This window comes from Pristis pectinata, chromosome 10, assembly GCF_009764475.1.
Source record: "Pristis pectinata isolate sPriPec2 chromosome 10, sPriPec2.1.pri, whole genome shotgun sequence".
In the NCBI taxonomy this organism is placed as follows: domain Eukaryota; kingdom Metazoa; phylum Chordata; class Chondrichthyes; order Rhinopristiformes; family Pristidae; genus Pristis; species Pristis pectinata.
The window spans coordinates 59,271,036-59,297,006 of record NC_067414.1 but is presented as its reverse complement, the minus strand read 5'-3'; the positions used below and the strand labels follow the sequence as shown (position 1 = coordinate 59,297,006).

Genomic DNA, 25,971 nt, shown 5'->3' with positions numbered 1-25,971 from the left:
CACCACAGCTTCTCCATCTCCACCACATTTGCTCTGAAAGGCTTCATTTTTCAAAGGATTTTTTTAAAAAATGTCCTTTTTTCTCTCAATCATTTATTCTTTCACAGGACCCTTATCCAAGCTCTCAATATTTTCTAGACCTCTGCTTTTATCTGGTGAAACGCTCCTGTCCTCACCTTGCATTTCACCAGCCTCCAAAACCACCAAAGCATGTCATCCTTCACCTTATAACCAGCCCTCTGGGCTTAAGGTTGTCATAGTAACGTCACATCTCAGGTTCTCAGCTCATCTTCATCACAATGGTGGGTGGGAGAGCAGCAGGTTGACATTTGTGTCAGAAAGCAATGTTGTTGGGGTTTGGGTCCTTTCTATGAAGATATCCCTTTCTCCTCTTAGGTCCAACAGATCAGTGCATTTGCTTCTCTCACTGAATTTCTGATTCATCTAAATATTTCAAGTTTTTTTTGTCTCTGTTGATTCATTATTCCTCATGCTTTGACCACACATGTAAGCTCCTAACCCTTTGCATCTTTCAATATTATTCCACACCATCTCCAAATCTCTACACTTCACCAATTTTCTTTTACATCGTGTAACTGGCTTCCTTTGTGCAGTTTACAGACAATTTAACATCTTATTTCTCTCACTATGAATGGTTGTGCTTAGGTTCTTGTACCCTTCTCCTCCTCCACCACAGTGTTCTTGCATCGACCTCACCAAAATCCCAGTGTGATTTGATGTTCAGACTAGTGAAGGGCCCACTTATTTGGCATGTCATATATTTTCTTTCTCGGTTCTGTTCAACATGTTCTGCATTTTCTGGGTTTGTTCACTCACAAAGCTGTTTCTCTAGTGAGAGAGCTGAAATGATTTATCTTTTGCCCTAATCAATATTACACAACTTCTCAATTTGCTAAGGCTGCTGGCATTATGTGTTTGTCTTTTTGATGCCGCCGTTGAAATCTGGAGTGCCAGCAGCCAGATTGGGATAGTGGATGGGCAAATTTGCATGTTTTTCTTTGCAGCTTTGCTGCAAGGAATTAATCTATCTGATGAAATGGTTTGTTCTGTATTTCTGGAACCATTTATCCTGTCACTTTCAATTCACCATGCTGCCTCTGGGGATGATAATGGACTGTTAGTAGAATATCACGAGTTCTGAGGAATACTATTCCTGTTTCTTTTGGAACAAATCAGGGTGCAGCATTTGATGGGCAGATTGCAGGGCTGTATTTCTATTTACTGACAATGCACAGACCTGTCTGTCCACTTCAGGAAGCAGGAGGAGGAGACGCTGCTGGAAATCACCAGGGAAAACAGAAAATGTGTGCTTATTGATAAGAGCCCGCAGATTTGTGTTCACAAGAATGGAATCTGGTGTTTCAACGTCAATGTCCATGGCTTTTGTTCTTTTCAGTTGTCCTAAAAATTAAACAGAGGAAATAAATTAATTTCTCATTCCAACTGGCTCAGAGGTGAACTTGTTCATTTCCTTATGAGTTTTAAAAAAAAAGTAGAAATTGAAAATTCCAAATCACCATTTATAATTTTAGATTATTCAATCAGATGTCGTTACAAGATTAAGTCATTGGTCCCATTTTACAAATTTCTGCTCCCTTTGGGCAGCATCATCTGCCATGATTTTACATGAATGAAAATTAAAATCGGTAGAATGTATTACAAATGCTCTCATAATTACTCTGTTTGGTTTTGAGTGACGTTTATGGGCATTTCAGAGAATCATGCAATCACAGAAAATTTTACAACACAGTAGGCTATTCGGCCCATCAGGTTACTGTGCAGGGTATGACTCTTCAAGTACACAACCAAGTACTAGAATCATACAGCATGGAAACAGGTCATTCGGCCCAACTCATCCACGCCGACCAGTGAGCACCCTTCCATATTACCACTTGATCCATTGCCCTCTGTGCCTCAGCAATTCAAGTGTTCATCTGGGCACTTCTCCATGCTGTCAGTGACCCAGCTTTAACCACACTCAAGCAGTGCATTCCAGGTACGTATCATTCTCTGAGTGAGGGTGGTCCCCTTCATATCCCCTCTGAATCTCATTCCCCTTACCCCAACCCCAAACCCATGTCCTTGAGCCTTATCTACCCCTCACGTTTTTATATACCTCCATCATGTCCTCCTCTACTCCGGGGAGAAAAGACCCAACTTTTCCAGTCTCTCCTCATCGCTAAACTGTTCCATCCCAGGCAACATCCTGAAGAATCTCCTCTGCTCCTTCTCTACCATTAACACATCCTTCCTACACCTTGGTGACCAGAGCTGCATGCAGTACTCCAGCTGAGGTCTGACCAATGTTTTAAAACCTTCTGTATTCAATGCCCTGACTTATGAAGGCCAGTATCCTGTACACCTTCCAAACCACATTGTCTACCTGCATTGCCACCTAAGGATGTACTCGAGGTCCCTTTGTTCCTCACTACTCCCAAGACCCTGCCATTCATGGTGCACGTCCTAGCCTCATTAGGGCTCCTAAAATGCATTACCTCACAATTGTCAGAATTAAACTCAATCTGCCATTTTGCAACCCATTTCACGACAACATCGATATCTCTCTGCAGCTTAAGACTATCTTCTACTGTCAACAACTCTGCCAATCTTTGTATCATCTGTGAACTTACTGACCTTGCCTCCCATATCCACATCCAAGTCATTCACATATATTACAAATAACAAGTGTCCCAGCACCAGTCCTCGTGGGACATCACTAGTCGCTGGCATCCAATTGCAAGGACAACCAAACCAATTTTGGCTCAATGGAGACACAAGAGACTACAGATGCTGGAATATGGAGTAACACACAAAGTGCTGGAGGAACTCCGCAGGTCAGGCAGCATCTATGGACGGATATCGACAATTGGTGTTTCGGGTCCAGATGAAGCATCTTGACCCGAAACATTGACCGTCCATTTCCCTCCATAGATGCTGCCTGACCCATAGAGTTCCTTCAGCAATTTTGGCTCCAGTTTGCCAACACACCCTGGATTCCATGAACCCTAATTTTTTGAACTCATCTTCCCCATGGGACCTTGTCAAAGGCTTTACTGAAGTTCACATAAATCATATCTACTGCCCCTTCTTCGATACACTTTGTTACCTCCTCAAAGAATTCAATCAAATTGGTCAGACAGGATCAGCCCTTGACAATGCTATGTTGACTGTCTCTGATTAGTCCCTGCGCCTTTTCAGTGATCATTAATCATTAATCATCTCCTTCAGAAATTTCCTGACCACTGATGTTAGGCTTACAGGTCAATAGTTACCAGGCTTTTCCTTGCTGCCTTCCTTGAAAAGGAGCCCATGTTTGCTGTCCATGTATCCAGCAAAGACGAAAAAATCTCAGCCAGAGCCCTTGCAACCTCTTCCCTTGCCTCGCACAGCAGCCTGGGATAAATCCAGTCTGGTCCTGGGGATTTATCTACCCTTAAGCCCACCAAGGCATCAAGTATCTCCTCTTTATTTATGGAGCCCTGCGCCTGGACTTTCATCTGCCCCTTCACTGAAGTACTGTTTAAATGTATGAGAGTTTCTGCCTCTATTGTATTTTGAAGAGGAGTTCCAAATTCCTACCTCCTCTAGGTGCAAGTTTCTTTCCTCATCTCCACTCTATTCCTTCTATCAATTATTGCACATCCAGAACCGCTGGTTTTTGAGCCCACTGCTGAGGGGAATAGGTCCCTCCCATTAACTCTAACCCCACTTAATTTTATACATCTCCATTAGGTCCCCGCTCAGCCTCCCCTAATCTTCCTCGTAGATAGAATTTTCCAGTCCTGGCAATATCTTAGTTCAAAGCAAGTTTACCATCTCCAGTGCAATCACAACTTTCCAGTAATATGACAACCAGCACTATAAGTAATTCCAGAATTACCTCATTGCTCTTATATTGCATGCCTGGGCTATTAAGGAAAGCATCCTCGATATCTCTTTCATCACCTTACGACCTATTCGAGAACATTTTAGGATCTTGGATATACACCAAAGCGTACTTCCATTCCCCACCACAACTTCGTATCCACGCATTTATCGTACGTTCTCTGACCTGGTTGCACCTTTCCACATGCATTACTTCACAATTCTCTGGATTTAACTCCATTTGCCACTTTCAGCCCAACTGACCACACCATCTAAACCTTCCTGCAGTCTAAAGCTTTTCTCCTCACCACTAACAGTCATTTTTTTTCTATTATCCACAAGCTTCTTTTGCATGCCCCCTATATCATTTATATATTTTATAAAAGGCAAGGGAACAAGCCTTGTGGAAGCTCACAGGTAACACCCTTCTAATCACTGAAGCATCCTTCAACCTTTGCTTCCTGTTAAGTCTGGATCCAATTTGCCACTTTACTTTGGGTCCTCTGGGCTTCACTTTGGGACCCTGTCAAAAGCCCTACTCAAGTTCACATATACTACACAAGTACACTGTCCTCATCAACTTTCCTTGCAGACCATGTACACTGTCAATGATTCATCTGGCTGTTCTACACCATCCTTAAAAGAGACTTCACTAATGTGTTAAAACTACAGTTAAATTAACAAGCTCGTAATGACATGGGTTATCCCTTCCTACCTTTTCAAATAACTGTACGTAATCTGCAGTCCTTCCACTCTCTGTCACCAGTCCTGCAATTTCCTCCTTTGTTTCTTTTAACACCCTGGGATACATTTTACTCGGGCCTGGCAATTTATCCATTTTCAAAGATAACAAATTCCTTAATATTTACTTTTTTTACATTTATCCCTATCCAGTACTTCATTCACCTTAATGACAACAACAGCATATTCCCTTCTTTTGTGAGGATGGTTGCAAATTTTTTTTGTTGAAGAACCTTACCACATCCTCCACTTCCACACACAGGTTACCCATTACACTTTCCCAAGTTATTCTCTTGTTTGTTCTGTATTATAAAACATAATGGATTTGATATCACTTGCAATATTTTTTCATGCCTTCCCTTTACTTTCCCAAATTCCCTTACAATTTAACTCCTATATTTTTAATACTCATCAAGGCTTTCAGCAGCCGCAAGCTCTGTTACTGATACAAGCTTTCCCCTTTTAGGCTTATGCTCCCCTTTAGCCTTCCCCTAGATGCTCCATGTCATCCAGACGGCTCTGGATTCGGCAGTCCCACCGGTTTCCTTTGTGGGAATAATTTTATCATAAACCTCTTCACTCTTCTCTTTTGATGCACCTCATTAGCTTAAGACTGAATTAATTCAAGTTAAACTTAATTCAATTTAATTCAACTTGAATTAATTCAAGTTTCCAGTTCACTTTTGCCAAATCATGCCTCAGTCATTTGTCAAATCATGCCTAATTCGTTTTCGTCCTTTCCATATTTCTACTAAATCTAACCGATGAATGATCACCACAGATACGCTCTGCCACTGACACGACATCCACTTACCCAGTGTCATTCCCTCAACTAAATTCGCAATTGCACCTTCTCCCCCCATGCCTCTTGTTGGGCTTGCTATAAACCGACTCAAAACATTCTCCTTTGCCCAGTTTTGAGTCCTCAATACATTTTATACTGTCTATATCCCAGACAATATTAGCCTAATTAAAATCTCCCAATACTTCTGCCCTCGTACTTGTGCTCTCTTGTCCACGGGCAGTTTGCAGGTCTGCAGTACATTCACAATGGTATGATCATCTATTTCTTCTTCAGTTCAACCCATAAAGCCTCATTTTATAATCCCTCCAACATATCGTCCCTTCTCTCCTTCCTTCAACTCATATTGTCACACACAGTCTGGTTTAATCCCCTTCTGTCTTGTCTGAAAAGCCTGTAACCCAGAATGTTGTTTCTGATCCTTACAGCCTCTGAGCCACATTTTCAGATTAACGACATTATCATTCTTCTACGGCTCTGTCCATGCCCCAAATTCCCCTGCCTTATTTACTCATTTCTGTTTCACCGTGTATCAGAAGCACAGCCGCACTCCTTTTTTGTCCATTTTTTCTTTGTCTTGTGAACTCTCTCACTAACTTCTGCCTTCCATTTTCGATTCTGCTTTTCTCCCTTCTGAATCTTTGCTCAGCTTCCCATCCTCCTGCCAAGGCTGTTTGAACCCTTCACCAATAGCTCCAGCAAACCTGCTCTTGCAAATATTGGTTGCAGCCTTGTTGTGGTGCAACTCAACTTCCCCAGAACCCAGACCCAGAGGCCCAATATTCTCAAACTCTTTCTGCAGCACCCCTTTGGCCTACATTCATTCACACCACCCTGTTTCTCCATTCACTGGCAAGTGCCACTGGGTGTAATCCAGAGATGACGATGTTGGAAGTCCTGCTTCTTAATTTCTTCAAAATCTGCCTTCAGGACTTCTCAATTTTTTCTACCTGTTATTGGTACCGATACAATCTACGATCTCTCACTGGTCAGCTGCTCCCACCAGAATGTAATGACATACTCCATGATATCCTTGACTATAGAACCTGTCTGACAACATCCCACCTGAGAATCAGGTATGCTGCCCTAACTTAAGATTCCTTTATAATTATTGCTTTCTTGACTGTCCTCCTCCCTGAGCCATCATGGTTCTATGGTGTTCACTTGGCTGCATGCCCAGGTAACCCTCTCCCCTATCAGTTCTTAAAACAAGATACTGGCAAGAGAGTTAGGGGTCCACTGAGCTACCTAGCTGTCTGTGTGGCAGTTATCCATTCCCACCTTTGAGCTCTGGGGGGTGACCACTTGCCGAAGCTTGCTTCAGGTCCAGGATGGTGTCCGCTGTTGCTTAAGCTCTAAGACCCAGAACTTGAGCTCCTTCAGCACCTGTGGTTGCCCAGGACCTGGGCAGCATCTATTAGTTTCCACATAGCACAAGATGTGCATTCCATATGTCCTGTCTTGCCATGGCTCCTTTTGCTTAAACACACTATGCCAAAATGTAACAAATAATTTAATTCATTTCTTCAGTGATTTAATCTTTTTAAAATATAAAACTGCACAGTTGGCCTTGCATGTGTGAGGCTCACTCTCCACAGATACTGCACTCAGTAGGGACAGCAGTGCAAAGACTACTAACAGTTAATAGCATAGCTACAATTAAATTATTGTTGCTTGACTTGTACTCCATTACGCTATAAATAGCATGTTTACTAATGTGACCAATGGCAAAACTGTCAAATCTATATAAACAACAATGACTGAATGTGACTTAGTGCCCAAATTTCTGTACATTCCAAAAACTAAGAAATCCAGAATGTTAATATACGAGTAAATATTTCCACATATTCCCTGGATGCCCAACACTCCCCCACAAGTCCCCTGTGGGTTTCCAAAACAATGCTACAATGCACAGCAAACTACTAGTAAAAATAATTGGGCTCAACAGAAAATGATAAAGAGGATATACAGAAAATATTTTACCTCAAGTCTCTACATAATCATCTAAAATGTCCAACAACTTCACATTGTAATCTTTCCACATGGCTGAAGGAGTCTCTGAAAATTAAATCTCTGATCTTTGCTCCCTTTTTCATGCCTGTACTTCATGCTTGCAACCTACACCCTATTCAACTAAAACTCTGTGACCTCCATGCAGGCAACGCAAGTGGAGATGGTGCTTCTTGAATACAAAATTAAGGACAGTATAAATAATTGAAAACTATTTATCTTCTTGTCTTTCAGCCAAATTAATCTTTCAGTATGTGCAACTGTAAATTTAAAGAAAACTTGTTTGAGTGATGTTGAGATTCATTTCATAATAATACCAGAGGCCATTCAGCCCACTGATTCTATGCTGACTTTCAAAGCAATCCCATTCCTTCACGTATTTCCCTGGACCTATACATGCCCACTTACAACACCTCCCCCTGATTCTCCTGCCACCCATCTACACAGTAGCTAATTAAATTAGCAACCCACTCCTTTGGGATGTGGGAGGAAACCAGAGAACCTGTGCAGGGGAAACTCACAATTTCACAGGGAGAACATGCAAAATCCACACAGATAGCACTGGAGGTCAGGAACCCGGGTTGCTGAAGCTGCACCACCATGCCACCCGCAGAATACTTTATGCTAACTGTTGAATCAATAGCAGGTTGCTCTCCCTAAATTTTATATCCAAGTTTTGCTTGTGGGAGGTCAGCCTTCCAGTTTGTTCTAAAGTTCACGTGAAGTATTTTGTGGCCTTACTGCTGTTTTGCATTACAATTTTAATGCAGAGTCCTTAGAGTGTGTCATAAAGGAATAATTCAATAAATTAAGATGCCAAGCCAAGAAATGAGAATGACACAATACTTGGTGAGAGAGTTGGTTTCTATGGTGCTTCTTAAACAAGAATCAAGGGATCAGCTTTCACCATTAATTTTCCATTTATTGTACTATACACCAGTGCTTCTGGTTCTGATCCGTTTGGGAATTCATTCAAGATTTTCTGAGAGAAATACAAAGCAAACATTCCTGTTATTTTACCTATGTGAACATCCAGCACCCAGAGGAAAATCAACTCCCACAATGGCATTCATGCAATGACCTGCTAATTTATGCACAGATTTCTTCTTACAACTTTGAAACCATGCTCACTACCGATTTGGTTAAATTGCAGAAATTTATGAAATATATACATCACTTCACAACAGTCACGTTGGACTCAGAGCAACTCACTCTAATTTCTCTCCACACTCACTAAATAAATGCCTTTGAGTGTATTTTTCCTGTAGATTGTGTCTCAGAGGAGAAAATGGATTGTAATTCAACATTAAATTCGGAGATGTTCAGGGCACAGAGTCATTGAGCACAGAAACAAGCCCTTCAGCCCAAATGATCCATGTCAACCGAGTTTCTCATCAAAGTAAGTTTGCCCCTGTTTGGCCCATAATTCCTCTAAACCTTTCCTATCCATGTACCTGTTGTCCATGTACCACATGCACACAGAGACATTTCACACCATTGCTGCTCTAAACTGAAGATAGGTTGAAAGAAATTTTGGAAATGATTCGCCATATATCTCATTCTAGCTGCATTTGGTCTGGGAGGTTACCTCTGGCAACCAAGCAATTCAGATCCAGTGTTCCTTTCCTCGACCGAAATGAAAGCAAAAGCTTTGTTGTGAAATAGCCATTCCAATTTTTTTTTTAAGATCATTCAGGAAGAGCATTTCGGCACATGCTGTAAGCAGCATAAAGCTGGGACAAAAAGTTAGATACACTAACAATTGGCTATCATTTTCATACACACCACAATTTAATTTTAGAGCTGTATTATTTTAAAATTGTGACTTGTGTTATTGTCACAATTCACTGTCACTTCTGCTTGACAACTGTCTAGTAGGCATACTTGAGAAAGGACTTTTCAATGACCATTTTCCTTCTTCAGGAGAACAAGTCATTATTCTTGTTTATAAATACTTTAGTCAAGTCAACAAAGAACTCCTGAGACCGCAGAATTGCATTTCTCACTAACTGTGCTGAAGCCTCATACAGTAAAAATTTGTGTGCAATGGTTCTCTGTTTAGGTTCTGGGAGTGCATTGATCAGAGATGAATTGGACTTTCAGCCCTTTCAACCACACTGTTGGTGTGCTCCTGCTGGCAGTGGTCACTGCCGGTTCTTTTATAGCCTCAAATCCAGCAACTCCAACTTCTGTGTTTCTTTCCCTGATGTTTTCCCTTTTCTTCTTTTTTTTGTTTACAGAACTGAACATTTTAGGTAGTACAAAGAAATATATTTTTAAACTCACTTGCATTGAGCCTCTCAGACCTCTGAGAGGGCTTCCTGCCCAGCCCTGACAGGGCTTGTTCCATTTTACCAGATGCTGACGAAGTGGAGGTTGAATTCTGAGGATTTGTTGAACACCCGTCTGACTGCTTCATTTCCCAGCCTGTTGTGAGAAGTGACATTCTGTTTTTAGATGAAAATGCTGCATGTCTACATCAACTGGCAAGGACAAATACATGAAAAAATTAAAAGCTCAAGTCAAACATCAAGATCCAATCTTTTTAAGAGTGTGTGTGCATGCATCGCCACGTGTGCCCAAGGCTACTCTTTGCTCTCAGGCAAATCATCACACCCAAGAAACCTAATGGCAACTTCATATTATAAAGTTGTTTTAAGACCAGGTTGTCTTGAATCCCCTTGAAATCATGGTGCACCATGTTTATTCACATCACTTTTAAAGCTATTGGATTTGAAATTCTTTTGCATAGTGCAATGCCTCTATGCTCTAAGCAAATTAATTTTAACAAAACTCAACCACCAAATGCAATCAGTTCCTTTACAGTCATCTCTTGACCTCACACTCAGGGTCCGGCCTGTGCAGTGAATGCACACTTTGACATCACTCATGTGACTGCGACCTGCAAATGTCACAAACCAGTCACACTAAAGCAGGCCTTATAGTTGAGAGCCTCTGCTCTCACGTCAAGAAGGGCTGCATTTATTTGCCACAGGAGTCCAAGGTACTGATTATTTTGCAGGTTGTTCCCTGAAGAATTCTGCACTTGTCCATTCCATCCCTCCAGCTTCTGGGCTCCTGCTCATGTCTTCCCCTCACCCTCCCCTCATCCCATCATGTTTCTGATCACAAATCCCTTGATCAAGTCTCCAACCAGATCTGATCATGTCCGCAAGTTCCCCAAAACAGTTCGTGATTCCACAGCACCCGAGACCCTTTGCCATGATAGAGCTACAAAGAAAAAGCCTGTGTGTACGTTTATCTGTCCAAGGCCTATGCAATAGCACACAACGCCTTTGAATTCAGCTTCAAGATGGCCTTGCTACAGCATTTTAACACATCCTTTATGGTGCAGTAACATTTCTGGGCCATTATTTGAATCGTTTTATTATATTCTACCATTCAAAAATGAATGACTGGAAGCTCAGGATCCGCATGATCCTGTAATGGTGAAGGGCAACAAGTCCAAAGAACCTGGATGACAAGGAACATCAAGGGTTAGATAAATAAAAGGCAGGTTTAGAGAAGTGAAAACAGGTGAGGCCCTACAGGAATACAGAATGTGTAAAGGGGGTATGTTAAAAAATTATGAGTAATGAAAAAATGCAGTAATCATGGCAGCACTTTTCATTCAGTAAATCCCAGACCTTCTTGTGTGGGAATAGCTGAATTCCAGTGGTTCGCTTTGGAACCAATAGCCTCAACCAATGTGATTTCACATTACCATTTTTCAAGTTTCCTGTTACCATCTCCTTAATGATGGAAGCCCCTGACAAATTATTTCAAGCTAACTTGTCTATACTTCCCCATTTTCTCATTCACATTTTTTCTGATATGCAATGTTATATTCCAGAATCCAGATAATTATGTAAAACAACCACTCAAACGTCCACTATTTCTTCAGCCACTTCTGAAACCTTGGGATATAGGCCATCTTGGCCAGATCATTTGTCTGCTTTTGGTCATCTATTTTCCAGTATTATTCTTTATTATTTTAGAGAGGGAAGCAGTGGATCACTGTTTTCATTACTACCCCTGCATGCACTCAGCTAAGCAAACTCAGGCCTGCTCTTCATGTGGATGAAGGGCCTCCAAAGGATATTATGTTCAGTTGGTTTGCTGCCTTGGGAAACAAGTGATATAATCAGCAAACTGAATTCACCAAACATCTTAATCAATTTGCATGGCATACTTGGAACAAACAACATAACTATTACTGATTAAGCTCCTTGACTTCAATGGACCCTTGGCTCTCAATAATTTCAGTTATATTCCACATGTATTCTAGGGTATTTGTTTAAAATCTCATACACTTCCATATTCCTACACTATCTCTGTTACTTTCGCACTGAAGGGAGGTGAAGATGAGGACATGAACAGAGCTTGAAAAACGAATGCTCTACCATCCCATTGAGTGTACAGCTCAGACACATTTGGGGTTCCCATAGCAATATACTTTGTTGAGAGAAAGAGAATGGTTTCGGATGAAATTATTCAACTCAAGAAAAAGTTCAGCCAAGTTGAACAGTTGGTGGACGGGAACTGATGGGACCTCCATGTTAAGAAGAAAAAGGGAATCCAAAGGCAAGGGAGGTATAGAGGATTTGTATGCACATGACTGAAATGAGAAGATTAATACAGAGAAACTGGAAACTGTTCAAATGGAGAAGTTGTAGCTCCAACAAGAAATGACAAGGCAATTTCTCTGTGTGGCAGTTCAGTTTATGGAAGTAGGTTGAATGGTCTGGGCATGGTTGGGTTCTGTGGAATTGGTGATGGTGAAGAGGAGATAAAACCAGAGACGGGTCAGGGAAACAATGGTCTAATATTGAGTCCAAGCAATCACGCCAGGTTGTCAACATTCAGTCACCACAAGATGCCAGATCAATGAGTCAACAACAACCGTATGCTCAACATCATGCTTTATGGCAATGGTCATGTTGCACCAAGAGTACAGTGGCTGCAAGTTCAGAAGTTTGGTCTAAGTGAGCAAAGGGAGTATAAATAAAAGCAGGAAATTCTGGAAACACTGAGCAAGTCAGGCAGCATCAGTGGAAAGAGAAACAACTTCATCAGAATCAGCAATGGGTCTTCAACCTGAGTGGTTAATTCTCTTAGAGACGTAAGAGACTGCAGATGCTGAAATCTGGAGCAAAAAACAATCTACTGGAAGAACTCAGTGGTCCTGATGCAGGGTTTCGACCCAAAATGTCGACAATTCCTTTCCTCCCAAAGATGCTGCTTGATCCACTGAGTTCTTCCAGCAGGTTGTTTGTTGGTTAATTCTCTTTCCACAGATGCTGCCTGACCTGTTGAGTTTTTTCAGTATTTTCTGTTTTTGTTTCAGATTTCCTGCATCTGCAGTTTTTCTCCCCCCAATTTTCAAACAATGGATAAACTGAAATGACTAATATCCAGCAAGTTGTTTGCAATGAAAAGATCAGAAGAGGTTAAGAAGCCAGAATGGGGTCTCCAGTTGGAACAAGAGTTTTTTTTAGACAGAAATAAGGGTTTACTACAGAGGGAGAATAATTCTAGCCAAAACAAAAAACTTGATGCAGAGGCAAATGCATGAAGAGAGACTTTAAAATTATGTCTGCTCATTTTCTTTTGATTGATCTGATATTTTTTTTTATCATTTCCAATAAAATAACAACACACCATTGAAAGCATCTCTTCCTCTCACCCAAATTAACATGATAAATATTCAACAAACTGAAGCCACTGCTATTTTCACATTTTGTGGTTCACGTTTCCATGAAATGCAACAGAAATGGGGAAAAGAGCTGAAGTTGCATAAGAAACACATGCAGGAAGTCTCAAATGCATTTCTTGAAATGCTGGTGGAACCAGATTCAATAACAACATTCAAAAGGTTACTGGATCAGTACTTGTAGGTGAATATTTATTAGATATGGGGACAGGAGGAGAGGGATAGTGAGGCAGCTCAATCACGAACTGCACAGGTGCAATAGGCAGAATGGCCTCCTTCTGTACTATAACACTCTGTCATTGCCTGGAGTAATTTTTGCACCATGAACTCTGGCATACACTGGGATCACACATAGAGATTATCATTTTCTATTCATGAATTTTAATGGCCAAAGAAATTGGTTTGGGATTTCACAGCACGTGCTTGCAAAGTGTGCTCCAAGTGCAGAAGCAGAACATTTACCCTCATATTAAACAGGACATTAGGAGCTATTTTACATTAATTTCCTTTAAAAGGCACATTTAACAGAGAAGCAATTCTCCAAAATGTTGATGACTTGAATCGTCTAAATCAATCTCTTGCAGGTCACTTTGAGATTTTAACGTAGTTATTATTAAAATATCCTATGTGAACAGCTTCTTTTGGTGAATTAACTGCTTTGTGAAACTGAGCTCATCTTGATTGCTAATAACTTCAGAGTATGTTTAAAGCATTTATGGCCACACCCTATTGCATTGTTCAAGACATTGCTTTTGCATCAAATTATATCCCACAGCTTACAGATAAGAGTTGCGTTCACAAAAACACCTCATGTTTTGGAACATACTCCCATCAATCCTCACAAAACTGTACTTAACCGACACACTCATGTTTAGACACCACATGCTTTAAATTAACAAATGGTCCTCTTGTATTCACAATTCTTGCATACTGATTTGTTACTTTAGTTATAATTTTTAGTTATAACTGCAATTGCTGTTCAAACACAGAAATAAACCATGTGGGATAAAAGCTAAAATATTCATAAAGAACGAACCCATAATGTGACATTATTATTTTTGTTACATAGAAGAAATTACCATCTTTGGGAAATAACAGTTTAAAACATACCAGTCTTAGACCCTGCTTGGTCAGCAGCTTTCACAGACTTCAGCAACAGCCTTGGGTTGGAGGACACTGTTAAACCAGGACGGCACTGTTTTCTCTGTTGCTGCTGTTTCAGAGCCTGTGGGTAGAAAAAGAGTTCTCTCTGGTCAATTGAACAATATCTATTAATAAGGACGAATACATAAAATGATTTTTTATCATACCAATTGATTTTCTTAACTTGTAGGATAAAATGTCATAATTGTGACAGACTTGCCCAATAGATACTTCTTTAAAAAAAATATTTTGTGTAAAATATGGATAGAAATTATTCATAAGATATGAACACATGGTTATTACAATCTGTAACTATAAACATCAATTCTAAACTAATAATGAACTCTTGTGTGCACATTCTAAGGAGTGCAAAGCTTCTGTATTTTGATAAAAGATTTGATACAAGATAAATGATCTGGAAAATGAAGAAAATAAGAAAGCAGTATTTCCTTTGTACCCAGAGCTGATAGTAGAATAGCAAAATTGTACTCTCACAGAAATGACATATAAAAATCTCCAAATCAAGATTTCTCAAATTGTTGAGGTGAAATCAAAATAAGGGATTCCATTTGACATGTTGTGACTTGCAGGTGTTAGCAGTTATTAAAAATTCCACTATTACCAATTTCCAGAGCAGTTAATTTTCTTTGTAAAATATGAAATTACTTGGAACAACTACTGACCAGCTCTTCTAGTATTTGTGCATTTTGTAGGTTAGAAGTAATAAATGGCCTCAGAAAAACTACTAAATGATAATCAGGCACATTCAAGTGCCACGATACATTGGTTAAATAAAATACACAAGTCCTCTTCATGACCAGAGAAAATTATTTCTCCAGTGGGGTAATACGATCTCCCAAAACGTTTACTATTCTGGCTTGTCTAACTCCAAAAGTGCATTATATTAACTGCAGAACATATTTGTGCCGATTTCATTGTGCCATTGTTTTTGTCCACTCAACTACAAGGACTAAATCATTTTTCTTCCTATGACCCTCAAGAGATGTCAAGTCAACCCACAACCTTATCATGAATGGGACTTTGCCCCAGAGTCACTGCATTAATGTTGTTTCCTTTGAATTAAAGGTAGGCATCTTCATGAGGAAGTACTCTTGGAAAAGGTTATGACCAACTTTTACCTTTGACAAAAAAAACTGTCACTTTTCAAGCACTGTTTTTGTACAAATGTCTTAAAATCTGCCTTTTATTTTTGACATTAAAAATTACAGACACCTTCAAGAGTGTATGAACGCTAACTGCATTTATATGATATTCCTCATTCCACTACGTTAATGATGTTGCCTTCAACAGGATATGCGAAATGAGGTTACGCTGCCACCCAAGAAATAAGGAATATTTACCTTACAATATAAAACTACATAAAGCTTTTATATCCTTTTATTTGGATATACTCCAGTAACGTAAACAACGGGACAACACAGTTGAAAGCTGCATTTTTTTGTGTGTCCAACTTATTGATGTGTAGAAATGAAAACAATGTTTAGAAACTGGCAACTTCCAGAAATTATGGATGCCTCAACGTACAGAAATTATGGATGCTGCACACATTCATTTGGGATCAATGAGTGCCAATGACTTTATAACATTTCATCTCAATGACTATTTTTCATATTCGATCATAGATGGCATGTGTTGACACGGCATTCACCTGTGCATTTTTTTCTTTATCTCCTCTAACACAAGCACAATTTCCACAAGAGCTACCTCCCAATTAGAAGAGGGGTCTCTGGCTGAACACATCCTTTCACTGAATAACGTGCAAGCCAGATGTAAAGGGAGAAAGGCCTACGTCTGTATCATGCCATTCACAACTTCAGCATATCCTAAAGTGCTTGACACCCAACAAGCTTTTCTTAAAACATGATCACTGTTATTATATGGAAGCAAGGCAGCCAATTTACACAAATCAAGCTTTCATACACATTAATATAACTGGAATATTACAGAGAGAGAATTTCCTGGTAGCAGGAAAGTACCTGTCCATTGCTAACCTCACACACACCTTTCTGCCTTCCAGGCACAAAATGAATCATGTGGCAGGTTGTTGCCTTTAAAAATGCTAAAAGCAAACCGGAAGCCAATACTGCTATGCCCCCAGCTTAAAATACTTAATGTTTCTCAGTAGCGTTGACATTCACGTTTTAAATTACTAAACACATCTTCCACACAGAACTGGCAGCAGTTCTCTGGAAAACCATAATATTGGTCAGGTTGCCAGGAAGAACTTCCTTTGGAAATTCTACTTTGGAAAAAGTGTGACAGAACATTTCACTTCCTACTAACAAGGCAGGCCATGTAACGTCTTAACCATAACACTGTGCCCTCTTTTGGCTTGTAACTGTACTCTGGTTAACTCAGGTGGATAGAGGACTGACCAATTAACAGAAAACGGAACTGTGATAAATGAGTCATTTTCAGGTTATACGATGGGGTGCGACAGCTATCTACAATCTATATTAATGGCCTAGATAATGGGACAAAATGCACTGTAGTTAAATTTGTTGACAATACAGAGATAGATGGAAATGAAAAGAGGATAAAAAAAGTCTGCTAAGAGATACAGATGGGTTGTGAGAGAGCAAACATTTGGCAGATGAAGTATAATGTGGGAAAATGTGAGCTTAGACTCTGGAAGGAAGAATATTATGGTAGAATACTGTTTAAATGGAAATAGAAATTTGGCTGCCTTTGTATATGAAACACGGCAAGTTAACATGCAGGTAATTTGGAAGGCAAATGGTAAATTAGGCTTTGTTGCAAAGGAGGTGCGGTGTAAATGTTTGGAAGTCATGCTACAACTGTATACATGGGAGGAGAACTCACACCTGGAGTGTTTTGCCCTCTGCCTCTTCTACCCGTCATCTCCCAGCTTCTCACATCATTCCCCCCTCCCCCACCCACCTACCCTCCCCCTCTCACCTGGACTCACCTATCACCTGCCAGCCTGTGCTCCTCCCCCAACCTTTTTATTTTGGCTTCTGCCCCTCTTCCTTTCCAGCCCTGATGAAGTGTCTCAACCCAAAACATTGACTGTTTATTTCCCTCCATAGATGCTGCCTGACCTGCCGAGTTCCTCCAGCATTTTGTGTGTGTTGCTCCAGATTCCAGCATCTGTAGAATCTCTTGTGTCTATGCATTGCATACAGTTTTGATCTCCTCGTTTCAGGAGGAATGTACTTGCTCTGGAAGCATTACAGAGAAGTTTCATTTTGTCAATTCCAGGGACGGCAAGGATGTCTTCTGGAGAAAAATTTGACCATGTTGGGCCAGTACCCATTGGAATTTAGAAGAATGACAGGTGATTTTACTGAAGGATACAAGATTCTGAGGGTGCTGAGAGAATGTTTTCCCTCATGGAAGAATCTTAAACCAGGTAGCATTGTTTCCAAATGAAGGATCATTCATTTCTGGAGGAATTTCTCCTTTCAGAAGATAGTGAATCTTTGGAATTCTCCAACACAAAGAACTGTGATGCCCACTTTACTGAATACATTCAAGACAGTAGTAGACAGAGGAACCTCACTATCCTAACATCAGATCAGCTGTTTCCTTACTGCACAGCACCACAGTTGAAGACCCATCTGGCCTGCTCCTATTTCTGATATTCACCAATCGTATAGCACTTAACTTGTCGTCTATTGACTGTCACATCTCTAGAGTGGGACTCAAATCCAATATCCTCTGATAATAGGGACAAGGGAACTTCCACAGATCAAAGGCTCTGAATCTTCTGCCCCAGAAAAACAAAAGGAATTAAAATGGGAAATTAATTTATGACCTATTACAGTTGTAGATGACAAAGTCATTGAAGGAGATACTCGATTATCTTTCATGCTGAGATCCAGCACCTAAACATTTAAAGGAAGTCAACAATGACATTAACATTCCTGTTACCAGAAACAAAATACAGCCTCTGCAGCTTGTGTACAGAGCACTTTGCCAAACAAATGGGGGAGAAAGGAGGGCAGCAGAAAGCTGCATTATTTCAATTTTACAATTGATTACATAATGTTCCCTGAGAGAGCAATTCCTGCCACTCTGCATTGTTCCTGCAATAGTAATTAAAACATCAAACAAGAAAAGAGTCCTCAAACGGGTTGCCTCATTTAAATATGAGAGATTAGAATCATCATTGCCTTCATTTTGTGCAAAATATATGCAAGTCACTCTCACAATCAGTTTAATAGTTCCAGTTAGCTTGCACTGATATTTATGAACAAATCTGAATCTCGTATTATTAATACTCATAAGGATGCAATTGCGGTTAGATATGGAGATTTCTCAAAGAAGGTATGTTATTTAAACTTTATATATCAAATTTTATTTTGCTGTTGAAATTATTCTTCTGATACAACAGAAAGAGAGAACAGATGATTTGAATGCTGCTTAAGACAAAATTTTAATGTATGCAAAAGAACAAAACATTGGGTCACTAGGATATGATTAAACACAATATTATTTTAATAAGTCTTCAAGTTAAGAAGCCTATTGTGGCTTCACAACATTTATCTGAAAGCTACCAATAGTAAATCCTAGTGAAAATCTACTGCTGTGTCTTCTGTTTTAGTCTCAGCTTTAAGTGCCCCACAGTTGGTTTGACTGGAAATGAGAGGAGGGGGTGGGGACATGCTAAGCAAGTATGCCCAAAGGATGCCATTACCCTCAGATTATCTCATTCCTCCAAAGCAATCAGCATTCAGGACACGCTTTCTACCTTTGATTTCTTCCCTTAATTTTACTGTTCAGTCTAAGTTAGCAATCACTTGAACTGATGGTAACCTTTTAATGTGAGATTGGAGCATTGCTTTCGTCTCTAATGTTAAAACTGTTGAGAGTAGTACAGTGACTGGATTGTGTTGATCAAGAAAGTAGCAGAACCAGGGAGGCAGATACAAATGGAGAAGTTTTCTACAATAAAATGCTCATTCAAATCATTGATAAAACTTCTTGTCAGGTTCATTCATAACACAATGTAGCACCAAGGACTCAACATTGCTTCTATGAGTTCCAGGGGATTTACCTGGGAAATGGCATAACTTAATCTCCGAGCCATTCACAGTCATCTCATAAATTGACAAAACTTCTGCAAAACACTGCTAGACAAATAACGGCCTAGAGTTCATATTCCAGCAAGGCCATTCAACAGTGGATAAGTTTTCTTGTGTAAACTGATGTTGTGAATGAATGGAAGCCTATTGGCCTCCACAGTGGCAGAGCTGGACCTTGAGAACAATCCCTTGCTTCGGTGGTGGAGGGGACTGAGGCTGGATGGGAACTATGAATCATTCTCATCAGTTTCCCCCCCCCCCCCCCCACCCCATAAGGTGAAAGAGAACAAAAATACAACCATAAGAGCACTTGTACATGCCCAACCCACAAAAGTTAAGATTGTAGCCTCGTAACTGTCAAATTCCAGTGTGATTAGCTCTAGAGGACACTGCTGGGATTGAAAACCAAGTAATTATTGTCAGGACACTCAGCCAGTTTTCTGGAGTGATGCATTGTAACAACTAACATGCAATATTGCTTTTGAAGAACTGTGTGGAAAATTGGAATGCATCATCCCAGGAGTGAACATCAATGTGCATTCCAGGGACACCTACCAGACAAGTCAATCATTATCTTGCATTCTTTGGCTACAACTCCCAACTCGTACTGACATCCTGCATATTACTGCTGATCACTCTATCAATTCCTGAATTGCAAGTCAAGTCGAGTTTATTGTTGTTATGCACAAGTACGGCAAGGTACAGGTACAAAGAAAACATTGCTTGCAGCAGCATTACAGGCACATAGATTCAGACAAGTCCCAACTATCCCCATCACAGCAGGCCCCGATATCCTATACTCTATCATTTTGCTTCACATCTCTAGAATCTGGAAAAAAACTGGGCAGGGAAATTCTTAATTCATCAGTAAATAAAAATATCTGGACTCATGGTAAACTGGCCTTCACATTCATGCTCATCATTTCCTCCTCAGAAGAAAATTGGCACAATCGCAACATTACTTAAACAGTTATAAAGATCATATTAAATCCACAATGGTCTTATTGACAAATTAAAAACATTTGCTTGTATAGGTTCTGTAACCATGGAGAACATGACACTTTCAATCTCCTTCTTAACTGAAGATTTTTAACTGAAGATTTTTAACTGAAGATTTCTTCTTTTCCAGGTTTCCCTCAACATTCAATTTGATGCGTGGCATGGCCCCTTAAAGGATTTGAAGGGGTGATACACAAAAAATAAACAGTTAAGCTTTTATTTTTTATTTTATACATCTATTTTACATAATTTATTTTGTTAACTTAGACTAATTAAAACAAAATATTAAATCAGAAAAATTGCAACTATTCTTGGCCTAAAGTTTCTGAAAATATAATGATACAGTATGAAGTCTAAAAAAAAAGATCTGGACAAAATCACGACAAAAGGGTCGTGGATTTATGGAATTCTTTGCCACATACAGCTGTGGCGGCCCGATCATTGGTGGTGTTTAAGGAGGAGATTGATAGGTACAGTGGCATGCAAAAGTTTGGGCACCCCCAGTCAAAATTTCTGTTACTGTGAATAGCTAAGCGAGTAAAAGATGACCTGATTTCCAAAAGGCATAAGGTTAAAGATGACACATTTCTTTAATATTTAAAAAAGGAAAAGGGCCCGAAGCAAAAGTCTTTTGCAAGGAAGAATGGGCAAAAATCCCCCAAACAAGAATTGAAAGACTCTTAGCTGGCTACAGAAAGCATTTACAAGCTGCGATGCTTGCCAAAGGGGGTGTTACTAAGTACTGACCATGCAGGGTGCCCAAACTTTTGCTTCAGGCCCTTTTCCGTTTTTGTTATCTTGAAACTGTAAAAGATGGAAATAAAGAAGTAATCTTGCTTAAAATATTAAAGAAATGTGTCATCTTTAACTTTATGCCTTTTGGAAATCAGGTCATCTTTTACTCGCTTAGCTATTCACAGTAACAGAAATTTTGACCAGGGCTGCCCAAACTTTTGCATGCCACTGTATCTAATTAGTCAAGGTATCAAGGGATATGGGGAAAAGGCCGGAAATTGGGGCTAGATAGGAATAGTTTAGTTTAGCTCATGGAGCAGACTCGATGGGCCGAATGGCCTACTTCTGCTCCTTTATCTTGTGATCTTGTGAAAATCTTCCCAGTGATACAATTTGCTGAATTTTGAATGCTTGGTTCATTTGTTCAGCTTAAGTTAATAACAAATCAATTGTTGGCTCCAAGTCTGGGATATTTATGAGACTGCTAAAAAGACACTGGATTCAGTTTGGAATGGATAAGAGGCTAACCTGTTTGAGAGCCTTCTTGCTGTGCTTCTGGGATGGAGACATAACCTTATTCTGTGTGATGGAGGGCGAGGGACAGCTTGACTGAGGTGAGGCTGGTTGAGGTGATAACCTGGATGAGACTTGGAAAAAGAAATAAAAAAAATTAATACAGTGAATAAAATACATGATGTTAATAGACAATTGTCAGATTTTCCACCTGTCAATACTCCCTGAGGTACTGGGTAGTAGCAGGGTTGTCATTTTCCAATAATAAATGCAGTTATTGTGGAATAATCACATTGCAGTTTTTAAACTATTCAGCATGTAAATGATCAGCATGTGCACTGAAAGCCAGCATGACATAACAATCAGCAAAGTAACGAGGATCCACACAAAAAAATAATCTCTCCCCAGTATATAGTTGACATTTTCTAGCCCAATTCTCCACTATAAAAAACACTGCCATTCTGACAATTGAACTCAAGGAAGATAGCTGTAAAATAGCTGGAGCAAAACCAAAAGGTTTCCTTCCATACTTTTGTAAAAAAAAGATACTTGAGGTGATCTGATCTGATCTGTGAGTTAACATTCTTAAGCACTAAAATTAGATGGATACTTTCAAATTACACTTGGTATTAATTATACCCTTTCTAATGCGTACAAGATGCTTATCATTACACAGGTTTCAGAAGTTTGTTCTAGTCTGCTTGTTCTCTTACATCATTCCAACGTTCACCTTTGATGCCATATGCCATTGTTTTTAATGTTAGCTCTCTCCACCGTAGCCAGTTCTACATCACACCGAGTATATTTTCCTTTCACACCACAAAGGCAGGGAATAATATAGAAAAAGGAAATAATAAGACTTGCTGTTACCAATTCAGCTGCACAGTTGCATAATGCACAATGCCTCAAACTTTGAGCAAGAAGCCGTAACCAAATCACTTCTATAAACCTGTTCTAAGCTTGCATTAAATAGTACATTATCATCACCCAAAAATACAAAAAGTGTTGCCAAGAAGATAGCATTGATAGGACTGGCTGTAAATCTATGTTTTATGAGTTGTCTTTAAGCTGCACAAAACCCTAATGTGATGAGAAAAGTAGGTCAGTCTTTCTTGAATGTCAAGTGTTAAACTAAAAGGTCACGGGTGTTTCATTTCTTCCAGTTCTTCATGTTTTTACTCCACATTAGCGAAAAAAAAGTTTGCAAACAACAGAGGTTCAAATTCTTCATGACTCAGGCACCACATACTTGATTTTGGCTTGGCTGGGATAGGACAATCCAAGTTGAAAGCACTGACTTTCAAACCCCAGGAGGTTTCCTATGAAGGCACTGATGGCCAATCACTGCTGATCACCTGCATTAATGACAGCATTACAAGACAAAGCATGTAATGGCCACTAGAGGGAAAAGAAGCAGGACATTTAAATAAATACATTTGTACAGTGACCAAAACTGACACCCATCCGTCGAAATATTAGATGTTACATAGTAGTAAAACCTCTGGTTGCAAGAGTAGATGCTGCTGGAGACACAAGAGACTGGAGATGCTGGAATCTGGAGCAACAAACAAAAAGCTGGAGGAACTCAATGGCTGAGCAGCATCGTGGAGGGAAATGGATAGTTGACGTTTCAGGTTGAGGCCCTTCATCTGGACAGATAAATGTCAGCCGTCCATTTCCCTCCACAGATGCTGCCTGACCCGCTGAGTTTCTCCAGCTTACTGTTAGTTGCTGCGAACAGAACGGGGTTAAGTTCTCAACCAGAGAACAAGAGTTACCAGAAAACACATTGGAGACTTTGATCCTGTGTGTCAAGAAAAGGCTTTGAAATCGCATGGGGTCGCTTCCCATCATGAGCTGTAATTAATGTAGGTGATTAGCAGGAGCCTGCAAGTTTTCTGCCAGATACCCAGACAGCCTGCCAGTCTCCCACTAAAGTCGCAGCAGGATATTGCTGCGAATCATAGGGCATTATGGTCTGGTGCTTCATCTTCTTAACCCCTTCCAAACCACTTAGTCTCCAGACCTTAAGCAGAGAAAACATGACTTAACTTAATTCAACAAAATAGAAGGCAAATCATCAAATATTAACACATCTTTTAAGAGTGTTCAGCTATACCAGAACGAGGTTTCCATTGTGGTTTGGATAAAAACACTGGGCCAAAGCGCACAACACATAACAAAAACCACAGGTGAAAATGGAACCTTTAGTCAGTGTGCAGCAGCAAATGCAGAAACTCTAATTACTTAATACACTGGGTGATTTTTTGTTCTTCAGGCACAATACTTTAGAAAAGAAATGCATGAATGTACAATTTAGGAGCAGGAATGGGTCACTAGGCCCCTTGAACCTCCCATTCAATTAGATCATGGCTTATCTGCTTGTAACCTCAACTCTGCACCACCCCCTACCTTGGTGACCTCCCCCCCTTGCTATGTTTACTCTAAGATCAGTATGCTTTTTCAGATGGATCTTCAGTTATTCTGGTCATTAACTTTCATCACAGGCAAATTTGTGCAACCTGACATGGTTAAGATAAAAACATTTTAAGTCAGGTCCTGCCCAGCATTTTACTTTAAGGTGCAAACACACAATCTGCTTGAGGATCTCTGCGAGTTAAGCAGCATCTGTGGGTGGGGGGGGGGGGGGTTGTGGAGAGACAGAAATTGTCAATGTCTCGGGTCGAAAGGAATTGTCGACGTTTCAGGTCAGTCCTGATGCGGGATTTCGATCTGAAACATTGACAGGTCCCTTGATCCCCCCTCCCGACAGATGCTGCTCGACCCTCTTGAGTTCCTCCAGCAAATTGTTTGTTGCTCCAGATTCCAGCATCTGCAGTCTCTTGCATCTTCAGTTCAGTTCAAGGGTTTCTTTTTCATAGGAACATAAAACCATTCTTACGTACAGTTTTGGCTTTGTAATAAAAATGAATCACCACAACTAATAAAATTTTACAAAATATTTATATCATTCTTCAACTTCAGCTCCATTTTTCTTCCTTTTTCCCTACTCTCCTCAAGGCAACTTTCCACACATCATTAATACTGCAAGTGAAGAGCCTTCTGGTTCCTCAGTTTAGTTACCTATCATCTTGTGACTGGACGAACATTACCATCCTCAACTTCCTTAACCAGGAGACACATGTAAACCTAACCACACAGATTCTTGAGAGTCAGGATCTACTAGACAGAGATCGGGGCAAGACTCCTGGGTAATTTTCCGACATCAAGTCCAATAGAAGGATTCTCATCACCAGCAGGACAAAGGAGAACCTGCAGCTGGTTCAGTACAAACTGTAGCATCACTGTAAAGTCAAAAATTACTGACTTTAAAAAGGATTAGAAATTCATGTAGAGTGTGGGGCAGAATTGCATTTAAGGGACCATGCCTTCAAATCATACAACAAAGCAAATTATTTACTAAATTTATATCACAGGATTTTAAATGCAACAGAAGGCATTTAAACTGTACAATGCATTGTGACATCAGCACCTGGCGTAATGGCAGCAAAATATATAAATATGCTTTCTGATCCAACCTGGGTCTCGAGACTTGTCAATTCTTTTTACCAACAGAGAAATGATCTGGGCACTTACAATGCCTCACCCATTTCCCCCCCAGCCCCTCCCCAGAGTGTGGTCTTTAGGTATTGGTAGGCTATTTAATCATGGAAGATATCAGGGTAGATGGAAGCCTATCTCGTCACAACTGAGAATCATGTATGCAAATTTCCCCTCAGCAGTCACTGGGTACCAACCAGAAGCTGACTATTTTGTTTTTAAAAAACACTGTGTTTGATCTGTGAAGATCAATAACACTGCCCCAAATGCTTTACTAGCTAGGTTCATCTGGTTCAACATGATCTAGAAATCAAACCCGAAATCTTTCGAATGCCAATCTCTTGGAAATTAACAAAAAACTGGTTCCTGGAAGCTGGGAGTGCAGTTAAGATATTGTAGGATTCTGCAAAGTTTCTGCTCATATGCAGGCAGATGGGATTAGTTTAAATTGTAATCATGGTCAACACAGACACCATGGGTCGAAGGAGCTGTTCCCATGCTATACTGTTCTATGTTCATGCATTGGCATATTTTGGGCAAAATCAAATACAAGAGGACGAGAGATTCAGAACTGTAAATAGAGGCTAGCTGCAGCCGTGATCACCTTAGAGTTTCCTCTACCGTCATGCTGGTTCAAAAATCTGCACGCAATGAATCATTGCCAAACTGGTCACAACAGCAGGTCAGCACAGCACAGCACAGCAAATTTCCACTGATTCCCCTTAGACAGGGAGTTCATTTCATTGTGCTCTGAAAACCAGAGATACACACACACAAAAATGGAACCTCAAATCCAACAT

The 25,971-nt window shown here is 40.1% G+C and overlaps 1 protein-coding gene across 11 annotated transcripts in view; it reads right to left on the bottom strand.

The window, feature by feature from the left end:
- Nucleotides 1–25,971, bottom strand: part of LOC127575040 (putative Polycomb group protein ASXL2) — a 158,325-nt gene that overhangs the window by 26,652 nt on the left and 105,702 nt on the right. For 8 of the 11 annotated variants that reach the window (XM_052024651.1, XM_052024650.1, XM_052024654.1 and 5 more), the window contains 4 exons: nucleotides 21,626–21,744; nucleotides 14,262–14,376; nucleotides 9,725–9,865; nucleotides 1,259–1,422 (listed from right to left, as the gene is read on the bottom strand). In XM_052024651.1, coding sequence (XP_051880611.1) covers nucleotides 1,259–1,422; nucleotides 9,725–9,865; nucleotides 14,262–14,376; nucleotides 21,626–21,744 — 539 coding nt within the window. Of the gene's footprint in view, nucleotides 1–1,258; nucleotides 1,423–9,724; nucleotides 9,866–14,261; nucleotides 14,377–21,109; nucleotides 21,165–21,625; nucleotides 21,745–22,323; nucleotides 22,356–25,971 lie in introns of those variants that run through there. The other 3 variants (XM_052024659.1, XM_052024661.1, XM_052024658.1) reach the window with 3 other exon arrangements.